At 46.6% G+C, this 18724-nt stretch overlaps 1 protein-coding gene across 2 annotated transcripts in view; it reads right to left on the bottom strand.

Annotated features, from left to right (window-relative positions):
- NMD3 (NMD3 ribosome export adaptor) overlaps positions 1-18724 on the bottom strand; it is a 92569-nt gene that overhangs the window by 52445 nt on the left and 21400 nt on the right. For both annotated transcript variants that reach the window (XM_089675446.1, XM_089675447.1), the window contains 2 exons: positions 9544-9634; positions 7179-7257 (listed from right to left, as the gene is read on the bottom strand). In XM_089675446.1, the coding sequence (XP_089531572.1) occupies positions 7179-7257; positions 9544-9634 (170 nt within the window). The remainder of the gene's footprint in view (positions 1-7178; positions 7258-9543; positions 9635-18724) is intronic.

The following is an 18724-nucleotide window of genomic DNA, read 5'->3' as shown; positions in this document are numbered from 1 at the left end:
TTGTGAAAGAGTAGATCACTCACAGGAGCTCACTGAATTCAAGTGTGGTACCGTGATAGGTTGCCACCTGTGCAATAATCCATCCGTGAAATTTCCTTGCTACTAAATATTCCATTGTCAACGGTTAGTGGTATTATATTATATTTTTTTTTTTGTGTGTGTACGTGCGCCCATTTCCGCAATCCTCACATAGGCAAGGATTGCATCCCTTTGCCCCAGCCCCTCCTGCAGTCTTCTGGGACACGTTACATGAGGCTCAAGGACTATCCATAACGCGCCACACAAGTTCGCACATGAGCAGTGGAAATCCAGCTGAGTTTCCTCAGGAAGCCACAGCCAGCTCCCATATCCAAGATGCCAGCATTGGCAACCTGCAATGGTAAGAAGAACTGGCTGCAGGAAGGCAGCACTGGACCCCAGGCATTGGTACCTGATATTTGAAGCTGCTGACTTAAACAAAAGTAAATAAATAAAAAAACAGTTCCTCTTTAATGATTTATTTGCTACTATAAATGTTCCCACAGTACCCAAGCCCTGAAAACCCTATTGGATCAGGATATAATTGTACTCTTAATAATTAACCATGAGATAATTGAAAACAAGCAAGTCAACTAGGTCCAACGGGTTTGTTGCCAATAAATATCCAATAACCTTTGCCCCCACTTAGTCCAGCTGTTAAACAGCATTTAAAAAAGAAAACCGGTTAAGAAGAAGCCACTAACAGCCATAAGTAGGCTCCCAAGTTTTACTTGGACAATACTATCTGATCTAATTTTTGCCCCATCTCACTAATCAAGATTTTTTTTGTTTTTGTACGTTGGGATTTAGGCTATAACTGCATTACCTTGCTACAACCTTTCTATTCATGTTCTTTCTGGTTTTATAAAATAAAGTAGGTACAAATATAGTAACAGTTTTCAGGATTACCAGATGTACAAGAGAAGGTTGCCTCATTTCTGCTTCCTATGCTCTTTGAATTAGCCATTGAGCCTCTTGCTCATTTAATTTGGAAAACCAAATAAATCACTGGAATTGAAGTAGCAGGTAACCACCATAAATTCACTAGGTTTGCAGATTATGTCCTTGATTCTCAAAGCCACAGATAGCCATCCCAAATATTCTTCACACCCTGAAGCACTGCTGTGAGATATCTGGATCACAAATTAACCACTTTCCCTCCTGAGGATTTACCCCCCTCCCTCACCAGGCAATTTTTTGCAGTACGGCGCTTCATTACTTTAACTGACAATTGCGCGGTCATGCAACACTGCACCCAAATGAAATTTACGTCCTTTCTTTCCCCCCACGAATTGAGCTTACTTTCAGTGGTATTTGATTGCCTTTGCATTTTTTATTTTTTGCACTATAAAAGAAAAAAAAAGAGCTATTAAACATGTCCAGTAAAAAAAATTTTAAAAAATCAAATTTCACCATAAATTTACGCCAAAATGTATTCCGCTACATGGCTTTGCTAAAGAAAAATCCCAATCTGTGTAAATTAATTGGTTTATGTGAAAGTTATAGCGTTTACAAATGGTGGTAAAGATACTGGAATTTTTTTTTTTTCACCAATAATGGCGGTGATCAGCGACTTATAGCAAGACTGCGGCAGGCATTCTTACACTGGGGGGAACTCACTTGGTGTCACTGACATCAATACAGTGATTAATGGTTAAAAAAAAAAAAAAAAAAAAGCAAGCACTGACACTGTACTAATGGCACTGGGCAGGAAGGGGTTAACATGAGGGGCGATCAAAGGGTTAACTGTGTGCTGGGAGTTTTTTACTAGGGAGCGATGTGTGTGGGCTTTACTGCAATCACACTGTCATCCAGAGCAATGTGCCTATGACAGGGAGGAGGACTGTTAGTAAACAAAGCAGCTCTCATCCCCATCGGAGATCCCCAGTAAACACCGGGCAGGACCTGGTGACTGACAGCCACGGCCGTGAATGGCGGCGCATGTATGGTGCTCGCACGCGTGCCCCCTACCCAGAAATGCAAGATCACGTATACATACACGTGATTTTGCACACCCCTGCCGCCCTGTAGCAGTATATCCGCTATAGGGAGGCAGAGATGTGGTTATCAAGACAAAAATCTACAGCACTTAGTATTTCTCTACTAGTCAAAGCCAAACGCCTTCTCTAAGAAAACTTAGACCATTTTTCAGGTGGAACATGGAACATAGTCCCAATGCTGCAGATGCTGCCTGTGCACCATGTACCATGAGGGTCTTTCATGTCCCATGAGGGCCTTTCATGTCCCAAGGACAGGGAATTTCCCAAAAGGAAAAGGTGGTTGACTAGCTGGGACACAGCTCCAGAGCTGACATATAGCCTGGAGCAGAAACCTGTGCAGTAGCACAGAGGGAAAAAGAAGGCATAGCTGAAAAGGGTGCCATGGGCAATTTTTGCAATCATCCAGTGTGCCCAAAGGGACAACCTCTGCAACTGAAAGCCAGAAGGACAAACTACCCAAGGACCTGTCAAGGTTTACAAGGAGCCCACCACTTGTAGAAATGGAAGTGCGCCTTCCTGCAAAAGGTATGTCATAGACCTTAGCCAGTCTCTGCCAACAAGTCCTGTAAACAGTCCGATAATCAGGCTCTGGTGGTCTGGGGCACTTACAGCAGAAGTAGATGAAGGACAAGATTTTGCCAGGATTCTTTACTACATGCATCAGTTCTCTCAGAGAAAACAGTAGACACACCAGAACCATTAGGAAAGCATATGCTGGGGTCACTTGTAGCAGTGGGATGGTCCCCTATGTGTCTGTGCAGACATGTTTCAGCTGCATAGCAGTGATGCAACTAGGCCCAAGGTGTAAGGCATGGCATCAGGTACTCACAAAACCAGGCAGCTGATGCTGATGAGCATCAAGCAGCCAGAGGTGACCAGGTCACTGTAGGCAGACCGCAGAAACCAGAGTTTCAAGTGGTGCTTGCAAAGAAATAGCAGCAGTGGGATGGAGCCTCCTCTAAAGTGAGTAGTAGGAAAAATAGCAGAGAGCATGCACCATCAGCATTAACCCTTTCTGCAACAAGAAGAAATTTGAACAATGCCTAATGGTACAATAGCAAGGTATCTCCCAGTGCTTCTGCCAGAAAGGCTAGCCTCGAACATCCAGTCCAGCAGGGTCTGGAACTCCAAAATCAGGCTTCTGAAGGGTCAATTCAGATAGCTGCATTTAGAAAACAGCTCAAGGCATGATGTAATGGGAAATCCTGATTGAAGCCAATAGAAAAAGAATCCAAAGAAAAATAAAGATGTACATAAAGCTAGTTAGACTTGAACAAAGACCTGAAGAAAGACTGCCTATCCTCCTAGAAATCTAGTTTAAAAAATGAGGCATTCTGGGTAGAAGAGGGATTACTCTGTGGATTGGCCACATACACGATATAAAAATGACCATCCTCCCAAAAATTCTATATTACTTCCGAACTTTGCCCGTTCAGGTACCCTCCTTTTGTTTTACACCTACTGCAAAACAGGATTCTCTCTTTTACTTGGGCTTATAAACACCCCAGAGTCTCTCGCTTCACACTGTACACCCATAGCCTCAGAGGAGGCCTGGGGGTCCCCAATGTGGCAAAGTATTATAAAGCAGAACAAATTGCCCAACTTACCCTGCTTCATGCTACCATGGATGTCCCCTTGTGGGTATTCCTGGAACTCCCCAACTGTGCACTTGCCTCTGTGATGGCTCTGTTATGGCTTCATCACAGGCTTCACCCCCCTTCACTTAGCCCTTTAATGCTCCATAGCCTGAAAGTCTGGGATTCAGTCCGCTATGCCGACAACCTCATGTCCCCTTTTATACCCCGTTTACCTCTGGTCAACAATCCTCTCTTTCCTCCAGGTCTTAAACAGCTGGCAACGTTTAGTTGGTGGTCAACCCATGGCTTCATTCAGGTTCGATACTTCCTCACCTCGCATACCTTCCCCCCTTGGCCCTCTATTCGTGAGGCTTATGGCGCGCCACCTACAGTTTTTTTCGCTACGTCTAACTCCGCCATTGTGTATCTTCTCTGAGACGCAACTCTACGTTCCCTTATCGGATCACGGCCTTCAAAACACATCTGTCGGCACTCCCTGGGAGCCTCAGGCACTATTACTCTTATTTACTCCTCTCTGAATACTACAGACTCTCCCTCATCCTTTTCTTACAAGTCTAGCTGGGAGAGAGAACTTGGATCCCCCGCTGACCCGGAGGATTGGAATAAAGCATGGTCTTCTATCGTTCATTGCTGATCTAACATGACCACAATGGAATCTGCATATAAAGTTCTCTTCAGGTGGCACTGGGTCCCTACCCGCATTGCAAGTTCAAACCCCAAGTATGATGATAGATGCTTGAGAGGCTGTGGACAACGGGGTGACGTGGTTCACACCTGGTGGTCGTGTCCACGCCTAACGGGATTCTAGTCCAGGGTTTTTGGCCTCCTATACTCCATATTCCACATCCTCAAGGAAGCTAAACTGGTCCTGTTACATTCTCCGATCCAGGGCTTATTCTCTCACCAAAGAAAACTAGCCACCTACCTGTTCATAGCCGCTAAACGTGTCATCGCCAACGCATGGAAGAAACCATCAGCGTTTTTTCAAATGGTGAAAAACAACCTGACAATCCTGATGTTGCATGAAAAAATGTCCAGTATTTTACACGATTCTCATGCCAAATTCTTGAAAATTTAGAGCCCCTGGTGAACCTATGCCATTTCTACCTTATCCCTATTAGGTTTGGTTATTTCCCGAGTCTTGACTCCTACCCAGGCCTGCAGGAACTTTCATGAGCCCCTCTCCTCGCTCTTCTTCCTCCTGTCCCTTTCCTTCTGCCCTCTTCTCTGTCTTTCCCTACTCATTTTTTTTTTTATTAAACAAAAAAATAAAAACATTGACGTTGTGGTTTTCCACACTTATTTTATTGAGCCCCCAGGACTAGATCCTGGGTCATTTAAGCAGGCCTATGGCCTAACTTGTCAGACTGCACTGTAAAGATTTTTACTGTAAACAAAGTTGTTGTAGCTATCGCCCAGCTTGTCATCTATTTTTTGCCTTAAACCCCTGTATGAGCGACCAGTTGTATTGCTGTGCTGTATATTCTAATAAAAATATTGAACCAGAAGAGGGATTATTCTGGTCTTGTCTACAGTTTTTTGTTCCTGATTGCATTAGTAGAAGCCAACAGTACTCGAGTTCTTGTTTCCCTTAACAGACGAGAAAGAAAGCAAAACCTCCTCTGTTCCATAACACTGCCAACACCCCTTATGGATCCCCTGGAGACCTACTGTATGTGAGCTCCCCAATTATGATCAATAACCTACTATGATTACCCACTGACAAAAGACATACTGATAATTCAATCTTACTCCACTCTCTAAAATTGTGGGATCAAACTAAAGCAGCAGGGAAGCACTCTGTTGGGTATTTCTAACCCATTGACCTTTTTTTTTGATGGGTTACACAAAGCTTCACCACTTTTTATGCTCGGTTCCAGTCCTATCATTTGATCATTAAACAGAAAAATATCACGTTCCACCTAGAGACATTTTAAAATACTTCCAAATCAAACTTTTTACCCTCCATCATCACCAGAAACAACTCCCAATTCTTTATACCATTTTTGAACAATTATGTCCATTCACAGTAAAAGGCAAATGCAGAGCCAGGCCCAAGGAACAAACGCTGTTCCAGCCAAGCAAAAAGAGAGTTATGCTGTTAAACCTAAAAGGTATCTATTAACCACTTGAGCTCCTGAGGATTTACCCCCCTTAATGACCAGGCCTCTTTTTGCTACTCGGCACTGCACTAATTCAACTGATAATTGCGCGGTCATACAATGCTGCACCCAAACGAAATTTACGTCCTTTTTTTCACACAAATAGAGCTTTCTTTCGGTGTAATTTGATCATCTGTGCGCTTTTTATTTTTCACGCTATAAACAAAAAAAGGCCAAAAATTTTGAAGAAAAACAATATTTTTTACTTTCTGCTATAAAAAATATATAGTAAACTCAAAGTTGGTTATAAATTTTGGCCAAAATGTATTCTGCTCCATGTTTTTGGTAAAAAAAAATCCCAATAAGTGTATATTGATTGCTTTGTGTGGAAGTTATAGCATCTACAATCTATGGTATAAATACTGCAATTTACACCATTTTTCTGCTATACAGCGCTGCGCTAGTTTAACGGACAATTGCGCGGTCATGCAATATGGTACATAAATGAAATTTACATCCTTTTTTTCCCCACAAATTGAGCTTTCTTTTGGTGGTATTTGATCGCCTGTGCGGTTTTTATTTTGTGGCTATAAAAAAAAAGGCTGACAATTTTGAGGAAAAAAATACAATATTTTGGACTTTTTGCTATAAAACATGTCCAGTAAAAAAAAAATGCAAAAATCAAATTTAGTCATAAATTTCTGCCAAAATGCATTCTGCGACATGTCTTTGCTAAAAAAAAAACCCGATACGTGTAAATTAATTGGTTTACATGAAAGTTATAGCGTTTACAAAATGGCGGGAAAGATACTGGGATTTTTAATTTTTTATTTATACTAATAATGGCGCCGATCAGCGACATATAGCGGCAATCAGCGACATATGGCGGCGACCAGCGACTTATGGCGGGACTGCGGTGGACATTTTGACACTGGGGGGGGGGGGGGGGGGACTGACTTGGGGTCACTGACATCCCCAGTGACACCAATACAGTGATCAGTGAAAAAAAACCACTGAAACTGTACTAATGTCACTGGGGAGGAAGGGGTTAACATTTTTAGAATTTGCTGTGTAAGGGGAGTGTTTTACTAGGGGGCGGGGGTGTGTACTGGACGGGGGAGGGAGGGGGGAGCTGATCAAGGGAGAGAAAGTCTTCTCTCCCTCTGCAGCTTGTCGGCGAACTGTCACAGAGCAGGCTGTGTGTAAACAATGCAGCCCTGCTCTGTGTCAGTGATTAAAACCGTCAGTGTAAAAACCGGCCGTGACCCGGCGGCGGAGACCCGCTGCTTACACCCGCGGGACAGGCAGGGCGGGCGCGCGGCCCCTACCTGTGTTGAAGGCAGCCGTTTTAAAATGTGCTTTTGCCTACGAGCACCGCCCTGCCACTGTTTATGTTCAAAAACATACTACATATAAAACCAGAGATTGTCTATCACGACAATAAACACTATGCAATTTACCTGCAGGGAACAGAGCACTGAAGAAATTCCACCATCTTTTGTGCGTGCTGCTTAGATGCATAATAGAAGTCCAGCCCCTCTATAAAAGAATATAACAGGTTAGCAACACTTGGCTGTACCAATTCTCATACAACAGGCGTACTAGCAAACAAAAATAGAAAAGATGTGACCTATGAAAAAAAAAAAAATTTTTTTTTTAACAGTAAGTGTCCACTAAGAGTTACTTTGAATAAAAAAAAAACAAAAAAAAAAAAACGAACATGGGGATGCCAGCACATACTTTTGAAAGTTTATCTACTGGTGTGGCATGTGTATAATTAGACATCTAACATAATGATTCCAAGTTAAAGTGGGAGTAAATTCCACTGGACACTTGTACCTACAGGTAAGCGTATAATAAAGCTAACCTGTAGGTACAAGGAATCTCTCTTAAATATGCACTGTTTAAGAGCTAATAAGTGTCCCTGTAGCCGATGACATCCCTGGAGCATGCGCTCTGCAGGAACAGCATACTCATACCGCTCCTTCAGACCTCTGCTCCGCGGCCCAGAAACAGGGGAGTGACGTCATCATGGCACAGCCAATTAAGAGGCCAGAGCTGCAAACCCACAAGGAAGACCGGGTAAGGATGGAAGCCTTGTCAGCAGTAACAGCGTGCTGCTGGAGGGCTTCATTTTAAGGCAAGTCTTTCATAATGTGCTAGTATGCAATACATACTCATCTGCATCTTTTGTGAGTCTGATTCCAACCAGAGAATTATCTACATGTCTCATATTATTCAAGTATTTTCTGTAAGTGCTTTGATTTCCTTCTGCAATCTAATAACATACTGTTTCCTAAGCTGTACCTACCCAGAACCTGCTTTTGTTTAAAATAACTTATCTTGAAAAGCTATGTATGGAACATGTAATGATTTACATAAGTTGAAGCTGCACTGGACAGATGATAGAAGTAAAAAAGTGAGGTGCAGACAAATGGCTTAATACAAAAAATAAATATACATGACGTTACCCTTGGCAAAACAATGTTTTAATTCTGTTTAACATTGTAAGCCAAGCAGCTGCAGCTGACAAAACAGCCAGGTCCTGAATCACCCTGCACACTACTAACTGTAGTTAGGCAATGTAGCCTGGTACAGGACCCACCTTAACCTGCTCATTGGACAGCGAAGTTGGCAATCATACACTGATGTGGTCATACCCGTGCCTCCCCATTCTTTTAGACTACAAACACTGAGCAAAGCAATGAAGACCTGATTGGCTCAGGACGTTGGCACTCTCACTGACAGCTTGTGTGCTACAGTGAAAGCAACTGTGGGAGGCAGAAAGTAAGACAGTTCATACACTTGTATGCAAAAATAACAATGGTAGTATTTACTTTACTGACAAAAAAAGTAAATAACATTGATTATCTCATTACAATGGCACCTGAACCTTGGTAGGATATATTAGGCAGCAAGTGAACATGTTGTCCCTGAAGTTTATGCATTGAAAGCATAAAAAAATTGGCAAGCAGAAGGATTTGAGCAACTTTAATAATGGCCAAATTGTAATAGCTAGACAACTGGGTCAGAGCATCTCCAGTTGACTGCAGTGTGCGATTTTCCCAGTCAGCAGTGGTCAGGACCTAAAAAAAATAGTCCAAGAAAGGAAAAAACTAGTAGCAGGGTCATGGGCAGCCAATGCTCATCAATGCATGTGGGGAGCGAAGGCTGGCCCGTGTAGTCTGATCAAATAGAAGAACTACTGTATCTTAAGTTCATACCAATTCTGAATGAAAGGTGTCAGATCACACAGTGTGTTGCTTACGGGGCTGCAAAGCTGCAAACCAATCAGAGTGTGCATGTTGCCCCGTGTCCACAGCCAAAAGCACCTACAATTAGCACGTGAGCATCAGAACTGGACCAAAGATCAATGGAAGATGGCGTCTTTGTGGTTTTGACTTTGCCTCCAAATTCTCCAGATCTGTGCTAAAAATCACCTCCGCTCCATAGAGGCCACACTTCGCAACTTACAAGACTTAAGAGGATCTGCTACTGATGGCTTGGTGCCAGATATCACAACATACCTTTAGAGCTCTAGTGGAGTGCATGCCTCAATGGGTCAGGACTGTCTTGGTAATAAAAGGGGGAATCTGCTCAACATTAGATGGGTGGTCATAATGTTATGGCTGATTGGTGTAATTGTATTACCCTACTAGACCTACACCCCAGTATCACAAGCATGGCCTCTTTCCGTACAGATTTGTTTAATACTCTCACGACACAGTAATCCAACATAATTATGTATTTGGACCGTTTAGTTCAGATTAAATACATGCGCTAAACCATATATCAATAATGGTAATTAGAACAAAAAAGCATTACCATGTATTTCTTTGACACGTAGAGTGTTCTGGTGAAGTCTGTGTTTCAAAATAGTTTGTTCCAAATAATAGAAAGTCTTCTTATGAAGAACCTGAAGAACAAAAAAAGGGAAAACAATGTAAACATAATTCAACGCTTATCTTTTATTTAATGTGAAGATAATAAAGGTTTAGCTTTCAAATATTCCCTTTACACCAAAAACCGGTAGGAGATGTAGGAGAGGGGCACTTTGTTTTTCAGTCTAATCTTAGAATTTAAACAAAATGGCATATTGCTCGGATTACTGCTCAAAACCTCATTTGACAAATGTGCCAGGCTTTCCTTGAATGCATCATTCACACAGTAAAAATGGATTTGAACTTAGATGACACTTCAAGGCCAAGACTGGCACTTGTTAATTAGGCAAAGTTGAAGTCATAGGCATATCGTGTAGTGTCCATTAACTTGTGCTCCCACTACACATCTACAAATAGTCTGTGTCTCATCAATTCCCAGCATTAACAATATCAGATTAAAGGGAGGACTATATGTTTGATGCCATGTGTTTGTCTAGTTGCCATGGTAGTGACGTCCAGCAATGAATCCCATAGAGACATATGAAGATGAGAAACCAGATGTCACTGAAAAGCAGGACACAGAAAATGAATGGCTGCTGATACTACATTTGGTAGCATGGATGATATAAAAGTATTCAATCCTGGACATTCAACACAAAAGGTCTTCTAAAGCCACAGACACATTCATTTCGTACAGTTCCTTCATCATAACCACACTACTATCTAATAGCTCCTTTCTGTAATGCAACTACTGTGCGCAGTCCACATGAAATGTCTCCTGACCTTTAAAAAGAGACATCAGAAAGCTGCATTACCACTTTATACATCAAAAAGTACAATAATCACTGTTCCTGCACGAGAGAAGGAGAAATGACAGCTCCCACATTTTCCAGGAAATTTACCAGGTAACACCTTCTCCAGGTATTTGGCAGTTCATGACTTCTCTCACTGTAACCACAACGCCACAACATTTGTTTTAAACACCCCAGAGACCACACAGGTCATGCAACACTGTGCCCAAACTAAATTGTTATCAGCTTTTTGAGAAAAATAGAGCTTTCTTTTGGTGGTATTTAATCACCACTGGAGTTTTTAGTTTTTGCTTAACAAAAAAAGACCAACAAGTTTGATAAAAACAACGTTTCTGTTATAAAGTTTTGTAAATAGGTGATTTTTCTTCTTCACTCATGTGCACTGATGAGGTTGCACCAATATGTGGCCTTGATGGGCACTGACAGGTGGCACTGAGGGACTAAGAGCCAGCTCTGATGGGCACTGATGGCCACTACTGGCCGCACTGATGGGGCTACATTTATCAGTGTAGATGTCCCCCTGAGAAATATCGCTTACCGACTCTCCTCTCCTCATGCCCTGTCAGTGTGAGGAGAGGACTGCCAATAACCAGCATTTCCTATTTACACTGTGATCAGCTGTGACTGGACACAGCTGATCACATGGTAAAAGGGGGCTCTGATTGGCCCTTTACCTGGACACGTGATCAGCTGTGCGTGTAACCGCGTTTTAGGTCAGTACTTTTGCAAGCATACACCACTGTCCCTTATTTAAAAAAAAGCTAGAAGAACTTTTACATGCAAGTACCCGTACGAGCATGGACAAATGCTATACAGCCCATCCTTGTGTTTTTTCTACCTGGAATTTCTGATGTTCATACAACAGTACAGTGTGCAAGTAACCTTAGTGTAGTTACATTCTCTGTGTCATTTGCCTTACCTTGTAATGACCTCACGTGTCACAGCTTGTCAAAGCATCCAGTGCATGCCTCGCCATTCCTTCTGTGTTGCATCACAATATGGGAGTGCTAACGTGAAGAAATACTGTACATCATCTCTTAGCTGCGTGAGCTCTGTATCTGAATGCTCTGCCTGTTTGTGTCTGAGTTAGATCTGATTACTGTGTAGCTTTCACTTGCAAAAGCACTAGATTAAGAAATCCAGGGCCTGTGGGATATATAGTTTCTCCACAGGAAGTGTCAGGTCTCACACTACATAGGTCATGCATTAATCTGTGCAGTGTCATGCCACATGCCTTCATGTTTCAACCCAAACTGAAACTACTGACACGGAATGTGTCGACCTATAGAAAATATAGGGTATTGAAGTTCGTCACCATGTCACAAATTTAAGAAAAAAAATAAGGAAACCTCACGGCGGGGCAGCACGGAGAGGCCAGCACTGTGTGAAAGCAATCAGCGGCAGCGCTGCTGCCGATTGCTTCACCTGACAGGTGAGCTCGCTGCTTGCCCGCAGCAGGGCTAAAGGAGGAAAAAAACTACCTGCCTGGTGCCTGGAACTACATTTCCCAGGCATCAGGCAATAGGAATTCAACATCCCTGCCATTAAAAAAAAAAAAAAAAAATAAGGAAAAATTCAGAAACAGGGCTGAAGATATTTTGGTAGGAATCTACCACAGGAGGGTAGGGGTTGGTGGTTTGGAACATTTAATCCATTTGCTGTCTCAGACGTAAGGTATGCGGTGAAAGAGAACCACTTGCAGCTGGCTAGTTCAGTATCCCCCACATCTGCTGCATCCCCACCACCACCAATATTGTCCCTTCTGCTGTGCGCCTGTAGACTGGGTTGCAGTGTTTCCTTTACATTACCCACTGTTCTCCCCCAGCTCTGTGTGCCCTCCAAACCCCTGGGATTCCCATCTTTTCCCTGCAGCTCTCTGCCATACCTCCTCTGAGCTCACCTTGCCTCTCCCAGGGCACCAACACACTAAAGGGTCTATTCACACAAGCAGGACAAATTATGGTGCACAGAATGTGCTGATATGCGTTGTGCACAAGCATTACAGTGCATTATCACAGTGTTTGATTTAAAAAAGAAAAAAACCAAGTTACACTTACGGTAACGTCTTTTCCAGGAGTCTTTCAGGCCAGCACTCTGAGAGACCTCGGCTCCTCCCCATCTGAGGAAACACCTCCACCTACAATAAAAAAGCTCCACTCCCCTCTGACCTCAGTTCTCCAAGCATCCTCCGGTCATCTGGGGAGACACAATGCGAGACAACATAATCATAATAAGCCATCTTCACATAACCAATATCAACAGTGGGTGGGAAACCGGTGCTGGCCTGAAAGACTCCTGGAAAAGACGTTACCGTAAGTGTAACTTGGTTTTTCCCCTACCGTCTTTCAGGCCAGCACTCTGAGAGGATAAGCGAGTACTCACCCTTCGGGCGGGCTAACTGCTTGTAAGACCTTACGACCAAAGTCCTGCTCCTGCACCGAGACCAGGTCCAGTCTGTAATGCTTGGCAAATGTGTCATAGCTGGACCATGTTGCCGCTCTGCAAATCTGCCCTGGGGAAACCCCTGCTAACTCTGCCTGGGTAGCCGCCACAGCTCGGGTGGAATGTGCCTTGATACCCTCCGGGACCTCCAGGCCTTCTGCCTGATATGCTCCTGTAATCGCCAGCCGCAGCCAGCTGGCCAGCGTCCTTCTAGACGCCTTCTTGCCTCTTCTAGCCCCCTTAAAAAAAACAAAAAGGGATTCGGTGCTTCTGAACTCCCTAGATTTCTCTAGATACTGGAGAACGCACCTTCTGACATCTAAACAGTGATACCTCTCCTGATCTACCCCCACCGGGTCAGGAAAAAATGAGGGAAGGACAATGTCCTGTTCCCTCTGGAAACTCCGAGCTACCTTCGGAATGAAGGACGGGTCTGGTCTGAAAACGATCCTGTCTGAAAAAATACGGAGATAGGGTGTTCTGATCGAGAGGGCCTCCATCTCACACACCCTCCTCGCCGTGGTAATCGCCACCAGAAAAGCAGTCTTAATGGTGAGCTCACCTATCGGACAGGACTCCAAGGGCTCGAATGGAGCCCTAGTCATCCCCCCGAGCACCTTGGCCAAATCCCACACTGGAAATGGTCTGGACCTCGGAGGCCTCTGCCTCACCAGAGCTTTGAAAAACCTACTCACCAACGCCTCCCTGGCCAGGGGCGTCTCCAAGAACACACTGAGGGCCGAGACCTGGCCCTTGAGCGTGCTGACAGACAATCCCTTGTCCGCTCCCGCCTGCAGGAATTCCAACACAGAAACCAAACTATGGGTTGCCACAGCTGTCCGGTCACACCAGGCTGTAAAGCAACCCCAGACCCTACCATAAATGGCCTGGGTCTCCTCCTTCCTACTGGCCAGTAATGTCGCCACCACCCTAGGCGAGAACCCCTTTTCTAAGAGGAGCTGCTGCTCAGAAACCAGGCCGTTAACCGCAATCTTCCTATGCTGGGGCAAAGAACCGGCCCCTGTGTTAACAAATCCACTCTTGGAGGCAGCTCCCAGGGTGGACGAGAGGCCAAACTCTTCAGGGTCGCAAACCACGCCCGCCGCGGCCAGAAGGGAGCTATCAGTATTAACGAGGTCCCCTCTGTCCTGAATTTCCTCAGGACCAGGGGGAGCAAAGGAACCGGGGGAAAGGCGTAACAAAGCCGGTAGTCCCACCTCTGACCTAATGCGTCCACCGCTCTGGACCCGTCCCAGCGGGATAGAGAGAAGAAATTTGGGACCTTGTTGTTCCTTCCGGAGGCAAAAAGGTCCACATCCGGGGATCCCCACCTTCGCACAATCTCCTGAAAGACATCGGGGTTCAAGGCCCATTCCGACTCCCTGAGCCGAGTCCTGCTCAGGAAGTCTGCCTTCTGGTTCAGCTCCCCCTTTAAGTGTATCGCAGACAGGGACGCCAAATTCAGTTCTGCCCAGGACAACAGTGTCGCCGCTAAGGCCCCGAGGGCCTTGCTCCGCGTCCCTCCCTGCCTGTTTATATAAGCCACTGCCGTGGCATTGTCCGTCAGGACACGCACGTGCCGGCCCCTGACCTCCGCCTGGAAGGAGTGCAGAGCCTCCCACACTGCCCTCAATTCCTTCCAATTCGAGGATTTGTCCTTCTGCCCTAAGGACCATTCCCCCTGAGTCACCAAATTTCCCAGGTGGGCTCCCCAGCCCCTGGCGCTGGCATCCGTAGTGACCTCCGCGGAAATCGGAAAGCACCACAACAGCCCCTGAGTTATGCTGGACGATCTCCTCCACCACCATAGAGACCTTTTCACACTGGGGGGCACCAAGACCCTGCGTTCTAGGGAGTGACACTTCCTGTCCCAAACCCTCAGGATCCACAACTGGAGGGGACGCATATGCAGACCTGCCCACTGAACTGCCGGAATGGACGCTGTCAGCAATCCAAGTACCGACATGGCCTGTCTTATGGACATCGACCTGCTCCCCTGCAGTAATCTGACTCCGGCCTCCAACTTGGTGACCTTTTCCAAAGTCAGGCTGGTCTTTTGGTCTACCGAGTCTAGAGTGTAGCCCAAGTAAATCACCTTCTGAGAAGGCACCAGGCAGGACTTCTCCAGATTCAAAACCCACCCCAAGCTTTCCAGATGGTTCCTCACTATAACCAGGTCTTGCCGTAAGTGAGCCTCTGAATCTGCGAAGAGCAGCAAATCGTCCAGATAGGCCACCACTGAAATCCCCCTCAAGCGGATAGAAATCAGTGCCTCCGACAGAACCTTGGTGAATACTCTTGGCGAGGAGGAAAGGCCGAATGGAAGAGCCCTGAACTGCCAGTGTCGAATTCCTTCCTCCCCCCCCACTGCCAACCTGAGGAACCTCTGAGAGGCTTCCGCCACGGGCACGTGTAGGTAGGCGTCCTTCAAGTCTATGGATGCCATGAATGCACCTGGTGGGATTAGGGACCTGATTGTAAAAATGGAATCCATGCGGAACCTCCGGTAACGTACTGACTTGTTCAAGGGTTTCAGGTTCAAAATCAGTCTGAACGCCCCAGACGGCTTTTGAACCACAAACACATGGGAATAAACTCCCTTCCCTCGCTCCGCTACCGGAACCCTGGAGATGACCCGCTGGGACTCCAGAATCTCCAAAGCGCCCACCAGAGCCGCGTCCTTCGTCGGATCCCTTGGACGGGTCGTCACTAGAAAAGTCTCGGGTGGCGGTCTCAGAAATTCTAACCGGTAACCCCTTCGGATGACATCCAAAATGAAGGGGCTGGTGACCACGGCTTCCCACTGTGGGAGGAATGCCGCCAATCTTCCCCCCACAGGAGGAACCAAGTCACCTTGGCTTTTGGGGCTGCTCAGGAGGGCGAAAAATCGCCCCCCCTCTTCCCCTACCTCTCTGTCCAGCCGACCTACCCTGACCAGGCGGTCGCAGGCTCAGCCTCTTTGCCGGGCGGGCCTTCCGTGTCCCCCCCTCCTGCATTTTCCTCTTGAGGGGGAAGGACTTTTTCCTATCAGCTGTCCGGTCCAATAATTCCTCCAACCCCGGGCCGAACAGACAGTCTCCTGTGAGGGGGATGCCGCATAACCTAACTTTTGAAGTGATGTCCCCCTGCCATGTCTTTAGCCACAGCGCCCTTCTGGCTGAATTGGTCAGGGCAGCAGACCTGGCCCCCAATCTCACCGACTCCGCGGAAGCATCCGCAATATACCCCACTCCTTGCAAAAGGGTCTCAAAAGAGGCCAAGATTTTTTCCTTGGGAGAGTCTGCCACAATATGGGCCTGTAATTGCGTAAGCCAATACTCTAAGTTCCTGGCTACCACTGTCGTAGCCATGGCCGGTTTCAGGTTGTACAGGGTCGAGTCCCAGGCCTTCCTAAGGAGAGACTCTGCCCTTCTGTCCAATAAGTCCGGTAAGACCCCCATGTCCTCAAACGCTAGGTCAGTTCTCCTGGTTGTTTGGGAAAAGGCCGCGTCTAGCCTGGGGCTCTTGTTCCAGACCGCCTCCGGGTCTTCCGAAAACGGAAACCTCCTCCTCAACGCTTTTGAGAAGAACGGTTTCCTTTCCGGGTCTTGCCACTCCTTCTTAATCGTGTCTACCAAAATGTCATGCACAGGAAACATTCTGTGCTGGTGCTCCTCCAATCCCTGATACATTTGGTCGTGGAGAGATAAGGCCTTAACCTCCTCCTTAATGTCCAGGGTTTCGTATATAGCCCCCAGGAGCTCATCAACCTCCTCTAGGGTCAACTTATACCGGGAGGGGCCCCTCCCTTCCTCTGAGGGACCCTCACCCGCTGATTCCTCCTCAGACTGGGAGTCCCCCACTGGTTCCTCCCCAGTCATAAGGGGTTCCCGACGACTCGCCGAAGCCACCTGGGGGGGGGGGGGAAGTGTAGGTAATGGGAGGGCAAACCTCTCCATGAGGGACTTGAAGGAGTCGAAGGTGGTAGCCAACTCCTTCACTGACCTAGCTAGGTCCCCCTGTTCCGGCTTCTCCTCCCTCACCAACCCCTGTATACATGGGCCACAAAGAACCTTTCGCCAAGATTCTTTTAGAACTTCCTTACAGGAAGGGCATCTCCGCTTGGGCTCCTGGTGCCTAAGTTTAGCTCGGGCCTTGCCCTGCAAGACACAAAAGAAAAAGGGGGGGGGGGGGGGGGGGAAGCCCAATCAGTCCGACACTAAACACCCCCCCCCCCCCTGCTTCCCGGCAGAGCAACAAGGGCCTGAAAAACCACAGACCCCTTGCCCTACCTTCTGCTAGGGGCCCACAGGTAGGGGAGGCCTCACTGAGGCACCTTACCTGCGACTGGCTGGTGCTGGCATCTCCTGGTCCCGGTGCCTCCGACATCCCGTACCGGAGGGTGGTCGCCTGGTGCAGGTCTGTCCCCCAGACCGCTGTGCACCGCACCGCCACATTCAAATTTCGCGCCGCCGTGGTGTGAAGGCCGCGACCGGAAGCGGAAGTCGCGGCCCTGGGCGAAGCCCCGCCCCTTCCGCCGGAAACCGCCGTCTCCCGACGTCCGGCCCGGCAAAGCCCTCAGACCGCCAGCATGGGAAGGAGCGGAACTCCCCCCGATCCTCCCCAGACCTCACCACGGCCACCCCGACACCCCCCCTCGCCGGAGGGGGCCGGGGGGCGAAGAGCAGGTAAGTGCCCTGTCCCGTCCCCCGGGATGCACTCTCACTGCTGGCAGCCTGCCCTGGGAGGATATGCAGCCGGACACTCCGGCCTTCACTCCCGGCTGCGTTGGGCCTCACAGCCGGCTATCCGGCCCTCGGCTCCCCTATCGTCCTCCTGCGCCTCCTCGTGTCTCCTCACCGGAGGAAACACCTGAACGAGGTCAGAGGGGAGTGGAGCTTTTTTATTGTAGGTGGAGGTGTTTCCTCAGATGGGGAGGAGCCGAGGTCTCTCAGAGTGCTGGCCTGAAAGACGGTAGGGGAAAAAAAGGATTAAAAAGAAAATAAACCACATCCATCCAACTCTATTCAGTATCATGCAATGCAATAAAATGTATGTCTGCATCATTTCACCACAATGCACACCAACAGCACTGAGGATCTGGGGTTATCACAATGCACATGCCCTTAAAGCTGTAAGAATCACTTCCCGTCCGGCCGTTGTATATAAACGACTAGACGGTGGCAGTGCAGGGGGGGGGTGGCCGTTTGTAAACGGCCTCCCCGCCCCTCTGCTTGTGCGTGCTCCCTGGGAGCGCGCAGCACCACGATCCGGTGCCCGCTGTGTCCTCCGGACACAATGGAACACCGATCACTGTATGGTCCCAATCATCTGATCACTGATTGGCCAATCAGTGATCACATGAATAGGTGTAAGCAAGATGTCACTTCTGCTTACTACGCGTGAAATCTGTAAATGATTGCAGAGGTCACATGGTACAAGGCTATTCACAACAGCCTTGTACCATGTGACAAGCTGTGATCAATCACAGCTCACACAGTATTTCTCAATGGCTGCAAGAAAGGAGAAATGATTGATTTTACAGCCTTTATGGGTGTAAAAGCAATCAGTGTAAAAAAAAAAAAAAAAATCTTCATAACCCCCTACAAGTAGTAGTGTCACCATGGTGACACCATGGCTAGGGTGACAGTATGTAAAAAAAAACAAATAATATAAAAAAAAAAAAAAAGTTTTAAAAATTAAATTTTTGGTTATAAACTAAATTTGTTTTTTGTTTTACTAAAAAGATAACTGAATACATTTCGGCCAAGATTTATGAAGAAAGATTATTTATTTGCAAAATTTTATAAGAAAAACCCTTTTTTTTTCAAAATTTTTGGACTTTCTTTTATATAGCAAAAAAAAAATCCCAGTGGTGAATAAATACCACCA

The sequence above is a fragment of the Staurois parvus genome, unplaced genomic scaffold, assembly GCF_062004578.1.
Source record: "Staurois parvus isolate SC_StPar_1 unplaced genomic scaffold, SC_StPar_1.0 ptg000155l, whole genome shotgun sequence".
Classification (NCBI taxonomy): Eukaryota; Metazoa; Chordata; class Amphibia; order Anura; family Ranidae; genus Staurois; species Staurois parvus.
This window is presented reverse-complemented; position numbering and strand designations above follow the sequence as displayed.